The following is a 21,439-nucleotide window of genomic DNA, read 5'->3' on the forward strand; positions in this document are numbered from 1 at the left end:
CACTCTGCCGGCCACCACCACCACACTAGCTCCATCTTTCATGCTGTGTCTGACTCATAGTGTCATGTACAGGGGTTGGACAATGAAACTGAAACACCTGTCATTTTAGTGTGGGAGGTTTCATGGCTAAATTGGACCAGCCTGGTGGCCAATCTTCATTAATTGCACATTGCACCAGTAAGAGCAGAGTATTAAAGGTCAAATTAGCAGGGTAAGAACACAGTTTTGCTCAAAATATTGCAATGCACACAACATTATGTGTGACATACCAGAGTTCAAAAGAGGACAGATTGTTGGTGCCCGTCTTGATGGCGCATCTGTGACCAAGACAGCAAGTCTTTGTGATGTATCAAGAGCCACGGTATCCAGGGTAATGTCAGCATACCACCAAGAAGGACGAACCACATCCAACAGGATTAACTGTGGACGCAAGAGGAAGCTATTGTGGTCTAAAACCAGGTGTTTCAGTTTCATTGTCCAACCCCTGATCTGTTCTCTGTATTGTGCTGTACACATAATTACTGTGACGGTTTGCTCCCTTTGGAGATGCCAGGTCCTAATTCTGATCGTATCCCACAGTTTAAGGCTTGAGTCCGTACTTCTAGCCCTTCTGCCAGCCCAATGAGTGTGGAAAGGCTCTGTGTGTGCAACCTGATATGATGGAGCTGGATGAGCTTTATGAGTTTCCAGAGTTTTCCCGTGATCCCACCATGTATCTGGCTCTGTGTAACCTTATCCTGGCTTCCTGGCACAAGAACTGTAACAGGTATGTGTTAACCACTACCCCATGGAGGCATGATGATAATAATAATTTTAGTAAGGAGAAAGGCTATTGGTCCTTTCAAATGTGTTCACCTGACATCTTTAAAAGACACGAAAAAGGGAGAAAAGTCCATGACTGCTCTGGAGTTTGAAGCTAAAATATGATTTAGATGTTTCTATTTAGAAAAAAAGGTCTCATTAAACACTCAGAGGACACAGGCTCATTACTAACATTGGAGATTAATAACCAATCGCTGTGTTGCTTATCAAGTTTGAATCTCAGTGACCTTGACCTCAAGGTAAAGGTCAAAGGAAAATTATGGGCATGGACAACAAGACCTGTGTGTTACTTCTGTGATTCAGTGTTTCAGAGTGACAACAAATCAGCTAAAACCTGCTGGGGGCGAGGTTTGTTGTGGGCACCACTTGGTTAATTTGTTACCTGTTAATTGTTAGTATTAATCTCTGTCTCTCTTCCACAGTGTCTTTTGTCCTGTCTCTCTCCCCGCAGCCCCCCTCAGCAGATGACCCCCCCTCCCTGAGCCTGGTTCTGATGGAGGTTTCTTCCTGTTAAAGGGAGTTTTTCCTTCCCACTGTCACCAAGTGCTGCTCATAGGGGGTCGTTTTGACTGTTGGGTTTTCTCTGTATTATTGTAGGGTCTTTACCTACAATATAAAGCATCCTGAGGTGACTGTTATGATTTGATGCTATATAAATAAAATTTAATAAACTGATATTTTGATTGGATTTATTTTATTTGTTAAAAAAAAAAAAAAAATCTCTTCTTGCTTTGGTTATTTTGAAATTTTAAGCTATTAAGTCACTTTTTCAAACTACATCCAGCAACTGGGTCCTGGTCTCTCTACTCTACACATATAAAACACATTAATGCGCTCTTACAGAGAGTTTGGATTTATGGATTCACAGCAAAATAAAGAAAATAAAATGCCGTTACAATAACAGTGTAAACAGCTTGCATTAAACCAGCGTCTTTGGTCCCGTCAGTCTCTGGATGATCCAGTGCTGGCGGCGTCCGGATTTGGAGGTGTTGGCAGCCCTCTGTCCTGACCCGTGGCCCTGACTGGAGCTCCGACCAGGGTCACCTTCACTCCTGCGGGACCTTGAGCGCCTGTGCTCTCTGCTGCAATCATGTGCCCGATGAAATGCTGAAACACAGCAGAGCAGCACATCAAGACAATGATCAGTCACTCGCCTTGATTTTTAACATTTCAGAGCAAATCTTTATCCACCTAAACTTTTTACAGAGCATCTTCTAAATGGCAAAACATTTCCAAATAGATTTCACCAACACTTAAGTTTTAAATTTGTTACCACCCTAATATTTGATTTTAAATTAACTTAGAAATGAACTACACAACCTCCATCATCACCATTGGTGCTAAGCCCAGCTTCTTTAAGTCTTTCCTCTGAATTCAGTTTGGGTGCAGATGATTTTATGCTTTGTTCAACACCAGTGCAGAGTTAAGATCTGCTTAATTTATTTGATAAGCTAGTTGTTACTTTGTTGCACTTAACTTGGCTTTAATGGATACAGCAATAGAGTTTAATAAGTTTGGGATCAATAAAGCACATCTCATCTGTTCTTAAACAAGTGAAGTGAGATCTGCAGATATGTAGGAGGGTGACTGGCAAACATCATGAAAGGTTTCATCATTTGTCAGAAAGTCCGACTGAACCAACACACACTGGAGGTTTGAGCTTGTCTGACTAAGACGCTTTCAGTCTTCTGTGGATAAAAGTCATAGAAATGAAATAAAGCAGTGTTTTAATGGGAGACCTCTGCAGGATGAAGAGCAGCGCCCTCGTCCTTTGGTTTAGCTCAGGATGATTCAGCGTACTTTTCCCTCTGTGCTTTTACTTCCTGCATTCAAAGAGCATAACAAAAATATACTCTCGCAACTTATGATGAGAATGCAGATATTATTGTTAATTACAGGGAATTCATGGTTGTAGTTAATATTTCAACCTTTAAGGTCTCATAGTTTGAAGTCCTGGAAACGTAATCTTCCAATGATTTGGCAATGAACTCCTTTTGCTTCCAGTGAGACTTCATCTGGGATTAAAAAAAGACATCAAAAATCCTTATTAAAACAAAGATGTCCCAAAGGAAAACTTGGCCTAATGAAAACATACATTAAAATAAACTAAAGAAATTAATAGATCTGAAAATCTGGGTTGATTTGTTATGCATGTGGAAATAAATCTGATCTGTACAGAAGTTCGTGAAGGAAAAAAGAATGTGATTTGTGTGGCATAAAAGGTGGAAGTTTCAGGTGAGGCGTTTCCACCGTTTTACTCTCAGCACCTCTGTGTATGTGAGCTCCTCCTCGCTGACGTCCTCCTCCTGATGCTCCAGGATGCTGTTTTCTTGCTCCATGAGCCTCCTTGCGGTGTCCTCTGCAGGCGTACAGATGGTGCTCAGAGCCTCCCGGTCGGGGCTAACTGGCCTCACGCCGTCCACACTCAGTTCCTTGCTGATCTCGGCCCCCACCTCACCGACCTGCAGCACGGTGACAGACAGATACCTCAGTGTTATCTGGGTTTATGTACAACTCAACTCAAGGACTTTTCTTCACAGTGCTGTGAAAAAGTCCTCGCTCCCTTCCTGATTTCTTAGCTTTTTTGCATCTTTGCCACACTTCAATGTTTCAGATCATTAAACAAATTATAATATTAGACAAAGATAACCTGAGCAAACAGAAAATGCAGTCCAGACCTACTTGGCCCTGTGTGGGAAAGTAATTGCCCTCTCCAATGGTGAGAGATTTTTTTAAATGTTCTAAAAATTATCAATGACCTTGAAACTAATCACATGTTCTTGGGGTCCTAAAAAATATTTCCACAAAGCTTCCTTAATTTTAACAATATAACAATATAACATTATCAGTTATATTGCTAAGAGGCAGAAAGATAAAGAGACAAACAGAACCTCCCTCCTCTCAGTGAGCGGGGTATACATGCTTTAAGAGCCCTTCTGGCCTCTCCATGAAGCCTGGCTTGATACCATGTGAGCTGGTTTTATACAGAGGCTTACTTGAGGTAAGAAGGGACGTCACATTCTCATACATAGTGCATAACTCAGCGCTATGTTGACGGTTCTTACAGCTCATATCATGGCATGAGATGCTTCTTTTGGTAAACCCGCTGTCAAAAAGTAAAGAAAAAACACCCTAAGTATGTTTAGAACTACTAGGGCTGGGGAATATGACATCTCAATATTTTTTACCTGAATGGTGATATATGAACTATATCTTGATATTTTTTCTTCCCAAAGGTATAAACAAAAAGGCACTTCTGAGTCAAAGCTAATGCCCCAAATGTCACACAGACACTTTTATTAACATTCAGCTGTAGATGTACAGAAATTGCTCAAAAATAAACCACTGGCATATTTAAATAATAATGCTCCTAAAATAAATTAATGCTTTTTTCTTGCCTAAGAAAAGACTTGCAACTGTGCTATTAAAATGTAAACAGAAAAGATCCAGAGCAAAAACAGCAAACGGCTTACTGATTCTTTAAAAAGCCAGTCTGCAGTGAAGCAGACTTCACCAAAGTGCTTCTTCATGTGTCAGAGAACAACCCAGATAGCAAAATGACACCGTTCCGTGTTCGTTCACGGATGCCGCCCGGATAGCTCTCTGTGGCTTGTCGTCAGCTGATGACAACAGCTGTTTATAAGCTAACATTATGCCAGCTAACTTTAGACTCGAGTGTCCTAAAATCCCACTTTCTCTGCGATCTTTCTGATCACATTATCACTTCGTATGAGTTCATGCTAAGTGTTGCAGGTCAGTGATGATGGATCCACTTCACAGACAGTGTCACTAACAGAGGCTAACAGCAGTATAAACACCAGGGCTCACTGACTGAGGTCAGGATGTCCGCAGCAGCTCACCTCAGTATCACTGACCCTGCTCAGCAGAGCTTCACTTGCATTGAACTCCTTTAACAGTTTTCCAGCCTCCTCCAGAGTAATGTGGAAGTTTCTCACTGGCACACTGACAGCTGCAGAAACTAGGCCGTTTTTATTTAAAGTTAAAGAGTAAAAGTGGGCTTGTATTAATAAATTAATAACTCTGCTGTGGCTGTCAGAGCCATCATCTATCAGTGAAGCTGATCTTAGATCAGATTATACATGTTTACATTAAAGCAAAGCTGATGTTTCTGTGTGGAAACCTTCTAAAACATTTTGTATCCAGTAAAGCAGAAATAATTATATCCTCAATAAAAAGGAGCTTGTTGCAGCCCACTTTAACACTTTAACAACAGTTCAGACATTCAGACATCAGTTTTAGGCAGTTAAGCTCAAAATCATTATTTACATGAACCAAACTAAGGAAAGCAGTCAGACTGTCTTCAATTCATGTTTGGAGTTATAAAACATCCTCATCCATCCACCCACCCCACAGAAAGAGTGTAAATGTGTGGGAACCACTAAGAACTGAGTTTGACTCAGTTTGACTTATTAGTTGGAACATGAGCTCGGATTCAACTTGTGCTGTTGTCAGTTGTCACTACATCAGCCTGTACATTTTTTCAAATTATTTTATTCTGTAAATTTGTTCTTTTTCCCCCAAATTATACTACCCAGTTGCACATCCTATTACCGTATTATCACTGATTACTATCACTGATTAGGGAAATCATGTAGTGATGCTGCAGCTATTCTATGGAAGGTAAATCACTGATCTGGATATCAGAGTGTTCAGATCACTGAGACAGAAACAGTGGACTGGCTGAAGACTGTGATCGAGGAGACACGCAGATGTCATCCTGCTAACTGCTACGTGTTTACATGAAGGCAGGCATTGTTAAAGCTTTGTGTAGGCTGTATGCTGTAGTGTCACACTATAAATAAAATAACATAACAAAATAAGAGGCTGTACACTAAAGGAAAACTTAAAACATAAATATGGTAATAGGATGTGCAACTGGGTAGAATAATTTGGGGGAAAAAGAACAAATTTACAGAATAAAATAATTTGAAAAAATGTACAGACTGATGTAGTGACAACCGACAACAGCACAAGTTGAATCCGAGCTCATGTTCCAACTAATAAAGCCGCCTGTTACAGCACAAAGTAACCGAATTTTGCCAACAACTCTGGCTGTAACTTTGGGTAACCGGAAGTATAAAACCGAACAGCGGAAGTAGCAGTCTGTCATGGCAGCCTACGTGTGCTCTTCCAGAAACCCGTGGATATGGCGCCCCTCTCTGTATCTAGCTAAATGACAGATGCTCCCAGATTAGCTGTGCTAGCTTAACTTTACCTGCAGTCAGTCCTGGAAAGGGTCAATAAAATCATCCAAGTTCTTGGCCCGGTATGACATAAACTACCGAGACACCCACCTAAACTGCCCCAGTGAAATAAATCCCTGAGGGGCTTTTTGAACTTTTAAACTCAGAGCTTCCATCTATGTTAGCTAATATGACGATAGCTAATGTTCTATAAGCTAATCCCACCGGCACAATCTCAAATTTCCGAATAAAAACAACAAATAAAGCAGTTACTTTCATTATCTCCTACCAGGACAAGTTTACTGAACAGGTAACGCTACGAATTAAGCATATTTAACAGAACAGTTTACACTTCTTACCGTAGAGAAGCGCTGCCGTCCGCTCCCTGCTTTCTGTGTGAGAGCAGCCGGTAACTTTTGAAGAAAAAAAAAAGAAAAAAGGTGCGTTTGCTTTAGAGGCTCCGTCGTGGGCCCGGAGCGGAGCTGCTGTCCGTGGGCGGGCCGGGTCCTCTCCGGAGGGCCAGAACTGAGGAACAGCCTGTGCGGATCGGCTGACTTGAGGGCTGGTCCGCCCCGAAATGCTTTGCTATCTGGGAAAACATGTAAACAAACTGAATGAACAAACTTCCATCCTTCAGTCAGCAGGATTTCAGCCAGCTCAGTAAATCCAGACATATGCGCTGGCGTATCACAGCAACGGGTCCACCCGCTCAGTGCTGTGTCGTAGCCACCGGCTGCATCGGGAGGACACGAACAGACCCACTACCGCTATTAAGGTCACGTGAGAGGCAGGAAGTCAAGCGTAAGGTGGGTGGGGCACCATTCTCAATGGGCGGGGCATGGAATGTTTTTGTAGGCTGGGCCTGAGCCAAACGTAGTATGACGTCATGACCTTAGTCAAAGGATCAAAGGACCTACACATTCCGAGAAATCCCTTATGTAAAGGGCCGCCTGCATTCTGGACACACATTAAGCAGAGACAATCGAGCGATTCACAACGAATTTTCTTCTTCTGCAGACAAAACCATTACAATTAAAATGTTACATTTTGATGTAATTTTTTTTAAAATCAACATGCTGACCTCACTGATCCAATCCAAAAGGGAGTTGCAATGGGACTGGGTTTTTTCAGGGGCTCGGAAAGAGCCCAGGGACTCTGAACTGGACATGAAGAGGCTGAAAGAGCAGCTTCAGCAGAAGGACAGTGAAATCGTGAATGTACAACAGGAGAACAAGATTCTGTTTGCATGCCTTCACGAAGCTGAAGCTCTGTGGAAAGAGGCAAACGAGGAAATCCTGAACCTGAAACAGGAGAACGAGACTCTGTCCGCCAAAGTTACAGGCCTTCAGAACGCCGAGGCTCTGTGGAAAGAGGCAAACGAGGAAATCCTGAACCTGAAACAGGAGAACGAGACTCTGTCCGCCAAAGTCAAATGCCTTCAGAACGCCGAGGCTCTGTGGAATAAAGGAAAACAGGTAATCCTGGACCTAGAACAGGAGAACAATATTCTGTTGGACGACTTTGTAGAGCTTCAGACAGACAAGAATCTGTGGGATGAGGAAATCCTGGACCTGAAACAGGAGAACGAGACTCTGTCTGCCAAAGTTACAGGCCTTCAGAACACAGAGGCTCTGTGGAATGAGGCAAAAGAGGAAATCCTGGACCTGAAACAGGAGAACGAGACTCTGTCCGCCAAAGTTACAGGCCTTCAGAACGCCGAGGCTCTGTGGAATGAGGCAAAAGAGGAAATCCTGAACCTGAAACAGGAGAACGAGACTCTGTCCGCCAAAGTTACAGGCCTTCAGAACGCCGAGGCTCTGTGGAATGAGGCAAAAGAGGAAATCCTGGACCTGAAACAGGAGAACGAGACTCTGTCTGCCAAAGTTACAGGCCTTCAGAACACAGAGGCTCTGTGGAATAAAGGAAAACAGGTAATCCTGGACCTAGAACAGGAGAGCAATATTCTGTTGGACGACTTTGTAGAGCTTCAGACAGACAAGAATCTGTGGGATGAGGAAATCCTGAACCTGAAACAGGAGAACGAGACTCTGTCCGCCAAAGTTACAGGCCTTCAGAACACAGAGGCTCTGTGGAATGAGGCAAAAGAGGAAATCCTGAACCTGAAACAAGAGAACGAGACTCTGTCCGCCAAAGTTACAGGCCTTCAGAACACAGAGGCTCTGTGGAATGAGGCAAAAGAGGAAATCCTGAACCTGAAACAGGAGAACGAGACTCTGTCCGCCAAAGTTACAGGCCTTCAGAACACAGAGGCTCTGTGGAATGAGGCAAAAGAGGAAATCCTTAACCTGAAACAGGAGAACGAGACTCTGTCCGCCAAAGTTACAGGCCTTCAGAACACAGAGGCTCTGTGGAATGAGGCAAAAGAGGAAATCCTGAACCTGAAACAAGAGAACGAGACTCTGTCCGCCAAAGTTACACGCCTTCAGAACGCCAAGGCTCTGTGGAATGCAGCAGCACACAGAGACAAAGAAAAGAAAAAATTAAATGAAGAAAAACATCTGGAGGAGGGAAAGAAAGGTCTGCATGGACAGTATCAGGAATGTCAGAATGTAAGTCAGGCATTGCAAGAACTGACAGAAGTGCAGAAAGACATTCAGGGGGAAAAGACTGACACAGCAGAGCTCATAAAGACACAACAAGAGACAATGAACCTGCTGGAAGTGCTGAATTTGCAGTTCGGACAATCAGACATAGATAAAGATAGTAATGAAATAAAGAAGCTCCTAAAACAGAAAGTTAAAATCGAAAAAAAACTGCTGAAAGCCAGAGAGAAAGAATTATACAAGCAGGTGAAAAAACAATTAGAGGAAGAAAAAAAACGGCAGAAAATTCGAGAGAAAGAAGCAAAAAAAGAGCAGAAAAGACGGGAAAAAGAGGCAAAGAAGCTGAAAATGCAGGAACAGAATGAGAACCGACGACGTGGCATCTGCTCGTGGTTCTGCTGCTCAGGTCCGCCTGAGGATTAAGCCTCCTCCTCCTCCTTATTCTCTGCACTCTCCCTCTCTCCCCTCCTCTCTATCTTTCCTTTCACCCCAGCCGGTCTCAGCAGATGGCCGCCCCTCCCTGAGCCTGGTTCTGCTGGAGGTTTCCTCCTTTTGGAAGGGAGTTTTTCCTCCCCACTGTCGCCTAGTGCTTGCTCATAGGGGATCGTATTCTGATTGCTGGGATCTTATCTTTCCTCTCTTTTTTCTCTCCTACTCTCCTTCATTTTTCCCCCTACTTCAGGTGTGTTGAAGCAGAGACACATCTAAAAGTTGCAGGACACCAGACCTCAAGGCCTGGACTTGAGGATCCCTGCCCAACCCTGCGGTCTTTTTTTGTAGACCGCAGGGTAATTTTTGATCTTAAGTTTGGAGCTGGAGCTATGTCAGCCCATATGTAAAGGATTACATAGGATATATGTATATAGGATGTAGATAAAAGAATTTTTTTGTCTTTTTCTCACATTACATATAGATCAAATAATGATTACAATTATAAAAATTAAGAGAAAAATAAAAACAATAAACCAATACATCGGCACAGTCTGAGCCTCCTCTCTTTTTCCTACTCAGCAACTTTCTGCCTCTTGCTACCTCTGACCTCCTGTGCACTTTGCAGTTGGCTTCACACACACAGAAGGTGCAGTAGCAGCTGCACTCTTATGTCTCCCCCTCATCTCTGTCCCTTTCCTGCTTTTAAATAGTTTTGCATGCTTTAAAACAATGGGCTATGCACATAGATACTTCATAGAGAAACAGATACAAGAATATCAAAACTTCTCTTTTTTTCCCCTCTAATATATAATGATTACTACTATAAATCAAACAAAGTTAAAAAGATCACAAAAGAATGGCAGGAACTGGATCCTAATGCAGAGTCTGCATTAGGATCCAGTTCCTGCCTTCCACACAGCAGTTTATGGTGACTGACTCATTTTCAACTTACACTTATTATGGAGGAAAAAAATCAACTTTTAGCTGTGACAGCTTTGAAGGATTTTCACAGCAGTGCGGGATTATCAAGTTCAGTGGTTCCACATTTTACTGATATCTAGTAAGAGCTCAAACACACAGATCCTTTTTGTAGCAAATTATTAAGTAAGCACATTCTTAATTATTATATTGATGCATGGGTGGAAGGTTTTAGGCATTTTTACCTATTCTTATAATTAGACTAGGGCTGCAACAATTCTTTGACTAACTGAAATAATAAAATAATAAATAGTTGCAGCCCTGTATCAGACAGACTTGATGCTTTAAGGCTGCTGCTGACACCAACACTGTAAACTGATGTGTTCAAAGGAAGTTAATTGAAGTGTTGCTGCTTGTGTGATTACAGATACAGAGTCGTGTTTCCCAGGCTGCCCCTGAACACATCCTAAAGCCTTCAGCCTGCAGCAGACAGATACATTTTGCAGTGTTAAATCAACACTTAGAGTTAAATTTAACACTGCGTCCAAGTCTATTTGGTCCTTATCGGAATTGGTGTCAATTTAACTCTTTCCATAGTGTTACATTTTCAGAGTACAATTTAACTCAAATTAGAGTTAAAAATTAACACTAACACTGTGTTAATAAAACTTAACACTACAAGTCAAATAACTCTGATGAGTGTAAATATGATTCTAAGCAGAGTTCATCAGTTACTCCACTGTGGTGACAAATCAACTCTGATTCTCATGCTATTAAACACTGCATTGAGTTATTAAAGGTTAACACTGGAGGCTCATATAACTCCTATGAGTGTTAATATGGCACTCTACTGTGTTGATTATTTACTCTATTGCTGTGAAAAAAACTAGTCAAATTCTAACACTGCACATATAAATATTTAGTGCTATTTTTACACTTTCAAAGTGTTAAATTGCATCAATCCATTATAACTCAATGCTTTTAAAATGTACAATTGAGTAAAATAAGGTTACCACAGAAATTGATTTAAATTCATTTTATTGAACAAAATCACCATTTAAAGATCCATTGTCAGCTATTAGCAATGTTACAGTAACATATGGTGTACTTCCCACTATGTTGGAGGGCTTTAAGTTAACTGTAAAGCTTTTGCAGTAAATGGTTTCAGGTGTGGTTGCCGTGCCAAGCAACTGATCTCAAGTCCACAAACAGTTAACATTATAAGGACACCATTAGGTCTGCATAAAATGGCAATATGGAACCACATATAAGGCGGTATCTGTCATACCATACTTCATTTGAACATCAAATGGTCTGAAGTAGAAAAGATCATTTATGTGCAAAACTTTAAGAACATTGTGTGAATGCAGCTTGACCTTAAAGGCGTGGTAGTGGTTATCAAAACACATGGTTTCCATCAATTTTCCACAGAGCAAAACGCTGTCATCTTTTACAGCAAGTTTTGATCTTACAAAATACAGGTACCTCACATACTACCTCAGTACATATAATAAAGCCAGGACAGTACTCTGTACCATAGTATTTTATCCACGTGGCAGAAAACACACTGTTTGATAAAACAATCCCAAATTTTGCAGCCATCGCTGCACCCTCTTTTAACTGATAAAGTGTCACCATCTTTCCTGGACCTAAAGTTAATCTTACCTTGCCAAAAGATTCATGATACATTGCCATGTAACTTTGCTGCTTTTTGGCCAATGTTTTTGTAATGTTTTTAAAGCTTTTTAGTTGTTCCTTGAAGAAATTATGTTTGGCTTCGTAACGCATGCACCATGTATGCAAAATTGGACCAATGTGCCTTATGCTACGAGGATAATATATCATGAAGTGATGCTTTGACAAGAGATTTATTTCAGGAAATAATTGCTTGAACAGCTGATGATATCTATGATACATAGGTGGACGGTTTCGCTGCTGATTGAAACCAATCATATGCATGTATTCTACCAGGAACTTGTTCAGCACTTAGGAAGTGGCCATGAATGTATTTTAGAATCAGTTTCACCTCAAACTGACCAACCCCCTCTAGAATATCATGCATGATATCTACAGAAAAGTTTTTGGCTATGTTGAAATACTGCAAACCAAGATTGTCCCCTGTGACCTGAACAACAGTAGCACAAATTGCATGTTCTTAAATTGGAATTTGAAGTCAGTTCCAATTTTGGCAGTTTCAGATCATTAACAAGAGGTTCGAGTATCAAATTAAAGCTGTATCGTTTTATGTCCTGTGCATGGAATAGAGCACATAAATGAATATTAATCAAAGATGAATTAAAAATTGGATTAAAATTTCTTAGAGTAAAATATATAGCACCTAATTTATGTAAACCCTTTTTAGGTCCCAAGACATTTGCAGTTGTCATAAAACAGCTGAATCTGAAGGGCATCTTTTTGAATAGAAAATAGGGGACTTTCTTTAAAATAGGTGGCATCTCTCAAGGCTGCATATGCACCTTCTTTGGGAATATACCCGGGCTTGAACATGTCTGCAAGTTCTTTTTTTGTAAAATACTCTTCAGGGTTTGCAAAATGGGAATATAAGCAAACCTATCAGTTACAATTACTTGATCATATGTCCCAGTACTTTTGTTTCTTCTGCTGTCAAATCTTGTGCCAAGCACTTTCTCAATAGGCTCAACAAATCCCCATTTCTCTCTTAAATGTTTGTTTAGCTTTGCTTCAGAATTTAAAGTTTCAAATGGATTTTCCAATGTTTTGAATGATTGCTCTACTTTGTTCCTATTTTCTGTATCCTCTAAAGACAAGCACTGTAAAGCTACATACATAGCCTGACTGAGTCTCAAAAATCACTTCTTCCATGGATGACACAAATCTCTTAACATTAGACTGGCTTAATCCAGCTGCTCTGAGTTGTGCGAGAGCAGTAGCACACATATCTAAAATGCTGCTCTTGGACTTCAACAGAGTAGATGTTGTAGCTGTCTCTTCTAGATTAGCAGTCAACATCTCTCCTGCATCACCAAGATCTGCTCTGCTTGAACTGACATTGTTAACTTGTTGGTCAATATTGTTGGTGTGTTTGGCGTTTAAATGTTTCCTAAACCCAGAAAACGTTCCAAGCACACGGCCACATCCAGACTGAGCACATTTAAGGCGGAGATTTTTTCCATCCAAGTAACTATGAATTACTCGTATATGCCAAACAAGTGCATTTGTGCAACTGAACTCTGTCTCACACACAAACCACTTCATGCCAAACAGATCTGTTAAAGTACTAGTGAAGCAACCTAGCCCGAATTTCTGCAACACGAAGACTCTCCTTCACTTTGCCAACATCTATGTTGTACACAGTGGTCTGGATGAATGTAAACATGTTGCACAGCATGGGGTTGTATGTTGTGGCAAATACATAATATGCCTTAAACAGTTCGTCAATGGCACCAAAAGAGGAGGTTGACCTACAAGCAATGGCATTTTTGTCAAGGATAATGAACTGGTGAACTGCTTTCTTCCTGCATCCTACAGCCAGGAGATAGGGTTGTGTACTTGTCGTGATGCCATCAAGATGTTCTCGGATGTTGGTTCCTGTCTGAGAAAAGGAAAAACACCAATAATTACAATTCTATGGCTGTATTATTACACAAAAACAGCTTTGATGGGTATACAGCATCATTGTGTCATCATTACCCTAAAACTGAAACTACCTCAGTGAGACACCGCACAGACACCTTCCCTGGTCTCTTACGACCCATGGCAGAGGGGGGAAATCAGGTGTAGCAGCAGCAAAATTGATGAGAGGTCACTGTCCCAACCTGTGACAACAGAAATTTGATGTTAAATTGACCATCAGCAATATTTGGTTATTCTGCATTTTCAATTGTTATGTGTGCATCACAAAGCAAGGCTGCACCCAATGGAATATGGAAAGAGTCATACTTAACGATGTCATCATTCACTTCAGTGCCATCCTCAGGAGTATAATCTTGCTCCAGCCTCTGACGGGGACGGTCGCATTCTATCTCTCTCCCTGCCCTCCCTATCTTTCCTGCTTGCTGCTTGCTGTGAGAGCGTCTCTTGCACACTGTTCGAATAAGAATAAGATTAATATGGATTTGGCAAACTGGGCCTTCAAGACCATGGATCGAATTTTTTCCACTATGAGATCTGGGAAAGGGGAGCCTGCGTGTCCGAGTGGAACAGACCCGGTTGGATACGTCATCGACTCTTGGAGCTCGTGGAGACCTGTGTGCTTCTCGGCCCTCGAGGTGGAAGACGTGGAAGACGCTTACATATTTGGCTATCTGGTAGCGGTATCTTTTCTGTTTGGGCTTGGAGGATACCTGATTTACCGTGAAATTAAGAAAACCTGGACAGCAGTTCGACATCTGCAGAGGCTGCCGACCCAGGTGGATGGGCTGACCAGAATGGTACAGACTCAGACTCAAAGCCTGATGAACCTGAGCCGTAGACTTGGGGAGTAGCAGGTGAGAGGGGTTCGATCTGGAGATAAGGTACAGTTCTGCTCAGTGAGGACGGTAACTAATGAATTGGATTATTGGATTTATTGAATGGTTTCCCAGTGAGACTGAAGGCTGTTGAAAAAACAAGCAGCCTGTTCCAAAACAACATCTGCATTATCAGAATTCGGCTCCCTAGCCGGCCTTGGCTGGCAATCATATCTCTCCAGAACTATGTGTGAAGGCCGCCCTCCCCCTCAGCCCTCTCTGTGATTTGTGAAGCTGGATCTGGTGTACCAAGGCTGCTGATGAACTTCCATCACTATCAGCAAACTGTTTGCCTGGGAGCTGGCATCTGGGCTCCACAATGCCCCCACCCTCTCGTCTCCGTCTGCGTCCCCTCCTGACCCTGACCCTACCCACCATACTGCTATCCTGGCTTTATATGTGCAATATGCTTTTTGCTGAGGTGTTTTTTGGAACCTCGTAAGGTGTTCTTTATGAACACAGTATGAGATGATTTTTTGAACCTAACTATCCCAATGTATCTCTTTCTGTCTCTCTGCTAAAGGTAGCGCCGTTGAGAAACGGTTGCATGACCTCAGACATCTGTCCCCCCCCCTGTCTGTGTTATGTTTTTGTTTTGGATGGATGTTCTGTTAACTGCAATTTCCCCGCTTGTGGGACTAATAAAGGCATTCTTGATTCTTGATTCTTGATTCTTGATAAGCTGCCAGGAGAAGATCTTCTAGCTCACTAGAGGGTGGAAGCTTTCTGCATTGTTGGATGATCTTTTTCTTGAATGTGGTCGTCATCGAGACATCTTCTCCAAAACATCAGAACAAAATCCTGCTCCACCTAGGGTGAGGATAATGAAGAACTTTAACATTTCACAGCCAGATTAATTGTATTCACTTTTTGACTATCACAAAAATAATCATTTTTGCTTAACTGTGAAATTGTCAAAACAGTTAAAATTATCATTTAAATAATTACCAAGCCTCTGACATCTTTGAAACGTGGACAGACGTAGAGTACGTTGCTCGACTGTTGTGGGTCGAGGACCATGTTGCGTCGGAAGTCAAATGTGAGCTTCATCTTCTTCTTGATTGTGTCTTCATCAGCTGAATGTTTAATCAGTGCGATGGCTTCCTTACACTCTTCTTCACTCAGGACAGTCTCTGGAACAAAGTAGGATTCCCGTCTGGCAGCTGGTCCTCCAAGCCCATGTTCACAAGATGCTTCTTCAGATGATGCTATACAATATAAGAAAGAAAAAAAAAAATAATAAATTCACCCCCATCCCTGTAGCTTCAGATTTTCCTCAAGTGTTGTTAGTGGTTTACCTCCATATGATGATCGTCTGTCTTGAGCAGTGGATCTCTGAATAGTTTTTATCCTCCAGGCCAAGTACCCAGTGCTGCTTGCACCATCATAATAATGCTCCTTTGGAGTTGAATCAGAATCAGAATCAGAATCTTTATTGTCATTGTACACAGAAGTTGCACAACGAAATTTAAAATGCATTCCTTTCTAGGTGCCTCAGACAATAAATAATAAAATAATAAAAATATGAGTGATAAAAATGATTACTAAAATACAGTGCACAATAGTAAATTAAGATGAATCTAGCCCCAATACACACACCAACGCACGCACACAGTCAGCACTACCACCCCACATCACTGTCCAAACCACACAGAGTTCAGTTCAATGATAGTCCTGGCATAAAAGCTGTTCCTCAGTCTGTTTGTTCTGGCCTTCATTGTCCTGAAACGTCTGCCTGATGGCAGTAGCTGAAACAAGGAGTGTCCAGGGTGTGAGGGGTCCTGGAGGATGTTCTGTGCCCTCCTCTGGCAGCGGGCATTGAACAGTTCCTGGAGGGAGGGCAGGGGACAGCCTATGATCTTTTGAGCCGTGTTGATGATTCGCTGGAGTGTTTTCCTGTCTGCTGCTGTGCAGCTGTTGAACCACACGCACAGACAGTAGGTCAGGATGCTCTCTACAGAGCAACGGTAGAAGGACACCAGCAGATTCTGGGTCAGATAGTTGCTCCTAAGAACCCTCAGGAAATGCAGTCTCTGTTGGGCCTTCCTGTAAATGCTGGTCGTATTGATACTCCAGGTCAAATCATCCTGCAGATGTACTCCCAGGAACCTAAAATCTGAAACCAGCTCCACTTCATCCCCCTCGATGAACAGAGGTTGAATGACATGTGTTGTCCTCCTAAAGTCTACTACCATCTCCTTTGTCTTAGTGGTGTTCAGGATCAAGTTATTCTCACTGCACCACCTTGACAGCCGCTGCACCTCGTCCCGGTATGCTGACTCATCCCCGCCTGATATGAGCCCCACCACAGTGGTGTCATCCGCAAACTTAATGATGCAGTTACTGGCATGTATGGAGGTGCAGTCATGTATGTAGAGGGTGAAGAGTAGGGGACTCAGCACACAGCCCTGTGGAGAGCCGGTGCTGAGGCTGATGGCTGAAGAGAGGTGGGGACCTACTCTTACCCTCTGGGAACGGTCTGTCAGGAAGTCCTTGATCCAAAGACAGGTGGAGCGTGGTATCCCCAGATCTGACAGTTTAGTCACCAGTCTGCCAGGAAGGATGGTGTTAAACGCCGAGCTGAAGTCCACAAAGAGCAGCCGAGCGTAGTTCCCCCCCTGCTCCAGGTGAGAGAAGGCAGAGTGGAGGGCCGTGGCAATGGCGTCCTCTGTGGACCGGTTGGCTCTGTAGGCAAACTGGTGGGGGTCTAGTCTGGGGGAGAGACTGGAGATGACGTGAGCCCGGACAAGCTTTTCAAAGCACTTCATAACAATTGGTGTGAGTGCTACTGGCCTGTAGTCATTCAAACCTCTGATAGTGTTCTTCTTGGGGATGAATGAATGAATGAATGAATGAATGAATGAAGTTTTTGAATGAATGAAGTTTTATTGCCATGTGGGTGAACAAGTTCACACATTGGAAATTGCAGTTACAGAACACCATCCAAATACACAAACACAACACACATAGGGGGATATGTGTCCTTGGGTCATGCAGCCGTTCCTTACGGCGCTACCTTTGGCAGGAGGAGAAAACAACACATCATGGGGAAGTTAGGTTAAAAAAAAGTCATCTGGTACAGTGCTCAAAAAGAGCACTATACCAGGGTCCAAAAAAAACCACCTTAGCAAAGCATTTGCACATGTAAAGCAAGGACAGCGGCGGTAGGTGAGGTCAGGGCAGGAGGGGATGCAGAAGGAGACGAGAGGTGGGGGCATTGTGGAGCCAGATGCCAGGTTCCAGCCAAAACAGTTTGCTGATAGTGGTGGAATTTCATCAGCGGCCGTGATACACCAGACCCAGCTTCACAAATCACAACGCGGAGTGGGGGGGAGAGCAGCCGCACACAGTGCCCTGGAGAGAGATATGGTTGCCAACCCAAGGCCGGCAGGGGAGCCGAATTCCTGATAACAGAAGTTGTTTTGGAACAGGCTGCTTGTTTTTCCAACAGCCTTCAGTCTTACTGGGAAACCATTCAAAAATCCAATATTCCAAATTAGTTGATTGCCGTCCTCACTGTGCAGAACCGAACTATATCTCCTGATCTAACCCCTCTCGCCTGCGAGCTCGCTAATCTTGCGGCTCAGGTCCACCAGGCTTTGAGTCTGAGTTTGTACGGCTCTGCTCAGCCCTTCCACCTGGGTCGGCAGCCTCTGCAGATGTCGAACCGCCGTCCAGATTTTCTTAATTTGCCAGTAAAGCAGGTATCCACCGAGCCCAAACAGAGAAGATACTGCTACCAAAAAGCCGAATATGTAGGCGTCTTCCACGTCTTCCACTCCAAGGGCCGAGAAGCACACAGGTCTCCACGAGCTCCAAGAGTCGATGACGTATCCAACCGGGTCTGTTCCACTCGGACACGCAGGCTCCCCTGTCCCGGATCTCATAGTGGAAAAAATTCGATCAATGATGGAGAATGCCCAGTTTGCCAGATCCATGGTTCAATCTTGTTCTTATTCGGACAGTGTGTAAAAAGACGCTCTCACAGCAAGCAGCAAGCGGAGAGATGGGGAGGGCAGGGAGAGAGAGATAGTGCGACCGTCTCCGACAAGAGCAGGAAGAAGAAGGGATGGGGACGATAATGGAGGACTTCAGGCAGGAAGGGACAGCAGCCTGGCTCAGGGACTGGTTAAAAATGCTGGTAAAAATACCAGCCAGCTGAGCCGCACAGACCTTCAGTATCCGTCCAGAGACACCATCGGGCCCCACAGCTTTCCTGGGGTTCACAGTTTCCAGCATACGCCTCACCTCTTGCTCTTGCAGCCTGAGGATGCTGCTGCTGCCTGCTGAGGGATGTTGGATGGCTGTCTCTGATTGCTGTACCTCAAAGCGTGCAAAGAAGCTGTTCAGCTCCTCTGCCAGATTGATGTTACGCTGATCAACTAACAGGCTGGGTTTGTAGTTCAAAATATGCCGAACCCCTTGCCACACCTGCCTGAAGTCGTGGCTCTGGAAACAGTCCTCAATCCTCCTCTTATACACAGCCTTGGCCTCCCTGATGCCCCTCTTCAGGTTGGCTCTGGCAGCGCTGTAAAGTGCCCCATCACCAGCTCTGAAGGCGATGTTCCTTTCTCTGAGTAAGCTCTGCACCTTTCCATTCATCCATGGCTTTCTATTTGGAAAAACCCGGATATTCGTGTCCACAGTTACAGTGTCGGTGCAGAACTTGATGTAGTCCAGAACAGCCGAGGTATACTGCTCCAGGTCCTGGTGCTTGAATACGTCCCAGTCAGTTGTTTCAAAGCAGTCCTGCAGCTGTTGAGAGGCACCTTCAGGCCAGGTCTGAACAGTCTTAGATGTAGAAAGAGCAGTTTTGCTGAGGGGGGTGTATGCTGGAATCATAAGCAGGGACAGATGGTCTGACTGGCCCAGATGTGGCAGTGGCACAGCCCTGAAACCCAGCTTGATGTTAGAGTAGACTTTATCCAGTGTGTTGTTCCCTCTTGTAGGGCATTTAACATGCTGATGGAACTTGGGTAGAACAGTCTTTAAATCGACATGGTTAAAGTCTCCTGCAATGATGTGTACAGCCTCAGGATATCTGCTCTGTTGACTGCAAACCGTGTCATGTAAGAGACTAACAGCCGAGTTAGCATTAGCATCAGGGGGAAGATAAACAACAGTGATCAAAACAGCTGTAAACTCACGGGGCAGATAGATGGGCCTGCATTTAACAGTCATGTACTCCAGGTCCGGGGAGCAGTGGCTGTTCACAGTCATACTGTCTGTACACCAGCTGTTGTTTACATACAAGCACACACCCCCTCCTCTGCTCTTACCGGAGGTCCGCATTCTGTCATGCCGGTGCGTTGTCCTGCCGGCTAGCTCGATGGCTGCATCAGGAATGGATGAATGAAGCCAGGTCTCAGTGAAGAGCAAAACGCAGCAGTCCTTCACGGTCACGGTCCTGTTCACGGTCCTGAAACGATAACAAAAACAGACAAACATATTTAATAGCCACAGAAACGTCAGAATCATAGCTAAAAGCTGATAAAATGCATTTCTATGCAAACCAAACAAAACTACAAGCAGGTGAATCCAAAAATAAGCAAATGCCAATAAAAATATATCATTGCACATCTCGGGCTGAGCAGATGACACGGCTTTGACCGACACAACCAGCAAATCTGCTGAGAGCAGACATTTCAGAATCTAAAAATATAACTTGTCCCATCCACCCAGGAGTTACACCATAACATGCACCCACACCCACATCAACACTAACCTGCATGTCACTTTACTATGGTAGTGATGCAACCCAGTCAAGGGGGTATTGCAGGTGGTGCCAGGAGGCTGGCATCTTGAAAGTGAAAACTCCAATTTATTGTAGAGCTTGTAATGTCTGTCTGATCTCAAAAAGAAATTGTTTTGAGCTGTGGCATGGCGAGCACATTTGAGTACCTTAGAGTTCCAAATATTTGATAACATTTTCATGAGTCTAATCAAAAATCTGTCAAGTATTTGCATGTAAACATTGCAATTGGAGTCAAGCACAGGAGATTCTTTTGGTTTGATAAAAATAAATAAAAAAAAAAAAAAACACACACACACACACACACACACACACACACACACACACACACACACACACACACACACACACTAGGAACCCCCACTTTTCTAGATGGTGGCAAACTAAACACCTTAGTATGTCTACACTAAAATGTCTAAGTTTGCTTTAATTTACCTCAGCTGCATACATCTTTGCACAGGTAATGTCCAAAATGGGATTTATGGTTTTCAAGTGTTTATTATTAGTTTCCAAGCCTTATTCGTTATATTTTTAAAACGTTTATATAAAACACAGTTGAAAGGTGAAAAATCATCTCAGCAATACTTAAACAACTGCAACTTAAGGAAACTCATGTGCACAAAGCAACTGCATCAGTTAAAAATATGCTCCAATAGAAATTTAAAGGCTTCAATGTATCATTTAACAGTAACACAGCTTATTATAGCGTGACTTACATATCCAGTCCTGGAGAACGGATCGCTGAGGTGGGGGAATAAGTTCACAATTCCTCTGGCATACATTTCTTTAACCTCTCTGGGTGGTGATGTCCTGCAAGAATAAAAAGGTCAAGGTATATTATCCATTGTATGCACTAGATTTGACAAAGATTTGAATTTAATCTAAGCACTACATTGAGCTAACTAAAAACTATTTAAAAATTACCCATTCTTCTCTGTCATATCAGCTGCCAGTATGTTCACCATTTTCCTTCTGGTTTCATCTGTAAGGCACTTGCTTCGATTATATTCCTTTATTATGCGTTCCCCACCAGGTTTGTTGTTCAGAATGGATTCCACCAACTTCAAACAAGGAGCAATTCAGCTTTTAAAAAATACACCCCAAAAAACACACCAGTAACTGTTAGTAAAAAAACATGACATCTTTCAGAACTGGGAATAAAAAAATTTTTTTTTAAATCTTAGAAACACAAGCCATATTAGAGGCTATTAAAACAACACTTTTTCCCCCCAAGTTTTTGAGTTAATTCTTACATGC

The 21,439-nt window shown here is 42.9% G+C and overlaps 2 protein-coding genes across 4 annotated transcripts; one reads left to right on the top strand and one right to left on the bottom strand.

The window, feature by feature from the left end:
• Positions 1-1,548: 1,548 nt before the first annotated feature.
• Positions 1,549-6,922, bottom strand: LOC115787050 (uncharacterized). Its single transcript, XM_030739621.1, has 5 exons — positions 6,386-6,922; positions 3,090-3,284; positions 2,751-2,837; positions 2,562-2,645; positions 1,549-1,929 (listed from the first exon to the last, which is right to left on the bottom strand). The coding sequence occupies exons 1-4, from the start codon at positions 6,698-6,700 to the stop codon at positions 2,604-2,606; spliced, it is 639 nt and encodes a 212-aa protein (XP_030595481.1). The 5' UTR covers positions 6,701-6,922; the 3' UTR covers positions 1,549-1,929; positions 2,562-2,603.
• Positions 6,884-9,504, top strand: LOC115787049 (protein Daple-like). Of its 3 annotated transcripts, none has more exons than XM_030739620.1 (2): positions 6,884-7,771; positions 8,042-9,504. In XM_030739620.1, exons 1-2 carry the CDS (start codon positions 7,064-7,066, stop codon positions 9,011-9,013), a joined length of 1,680 nt encoding a protein of 559 aa, XP_030595480.1. In that variant the 5' UTR covers positions 6,884-7,063; the 3' UTR covers positions 9,014-9,504. The 3 variants fall into 3 exon arrangements, with proteins under 3 accessions (XP_030595480.1, XP_030595479.1, XP_030595478.1); XM_030739619.1 differs by having other exon boundaries at positions 6,884-7,585; positions 7,679-9,504; XM_030739618.1 differs by having other exon boundaries at positions 6,884-9,504.
• Positions 9,505-21,439: the final 11,935 nt, after the last annotated feature.

The sequence above is a fragment of the Archocentrus centrarchus genome, chromosome 10 (assembly GCF_007364275.1).
Source record: "Archocentrus centrarchus isolate MPI-CPG fArcCen1 chromosome 10, fArcCen1, whole genome shotgun sequence".
NCBI lineage: Eukaryota > Metazoa > Chordata > Actinopteri > Cichliformes > Cichlidae > Archocentrus > Archocentrus centrarchus.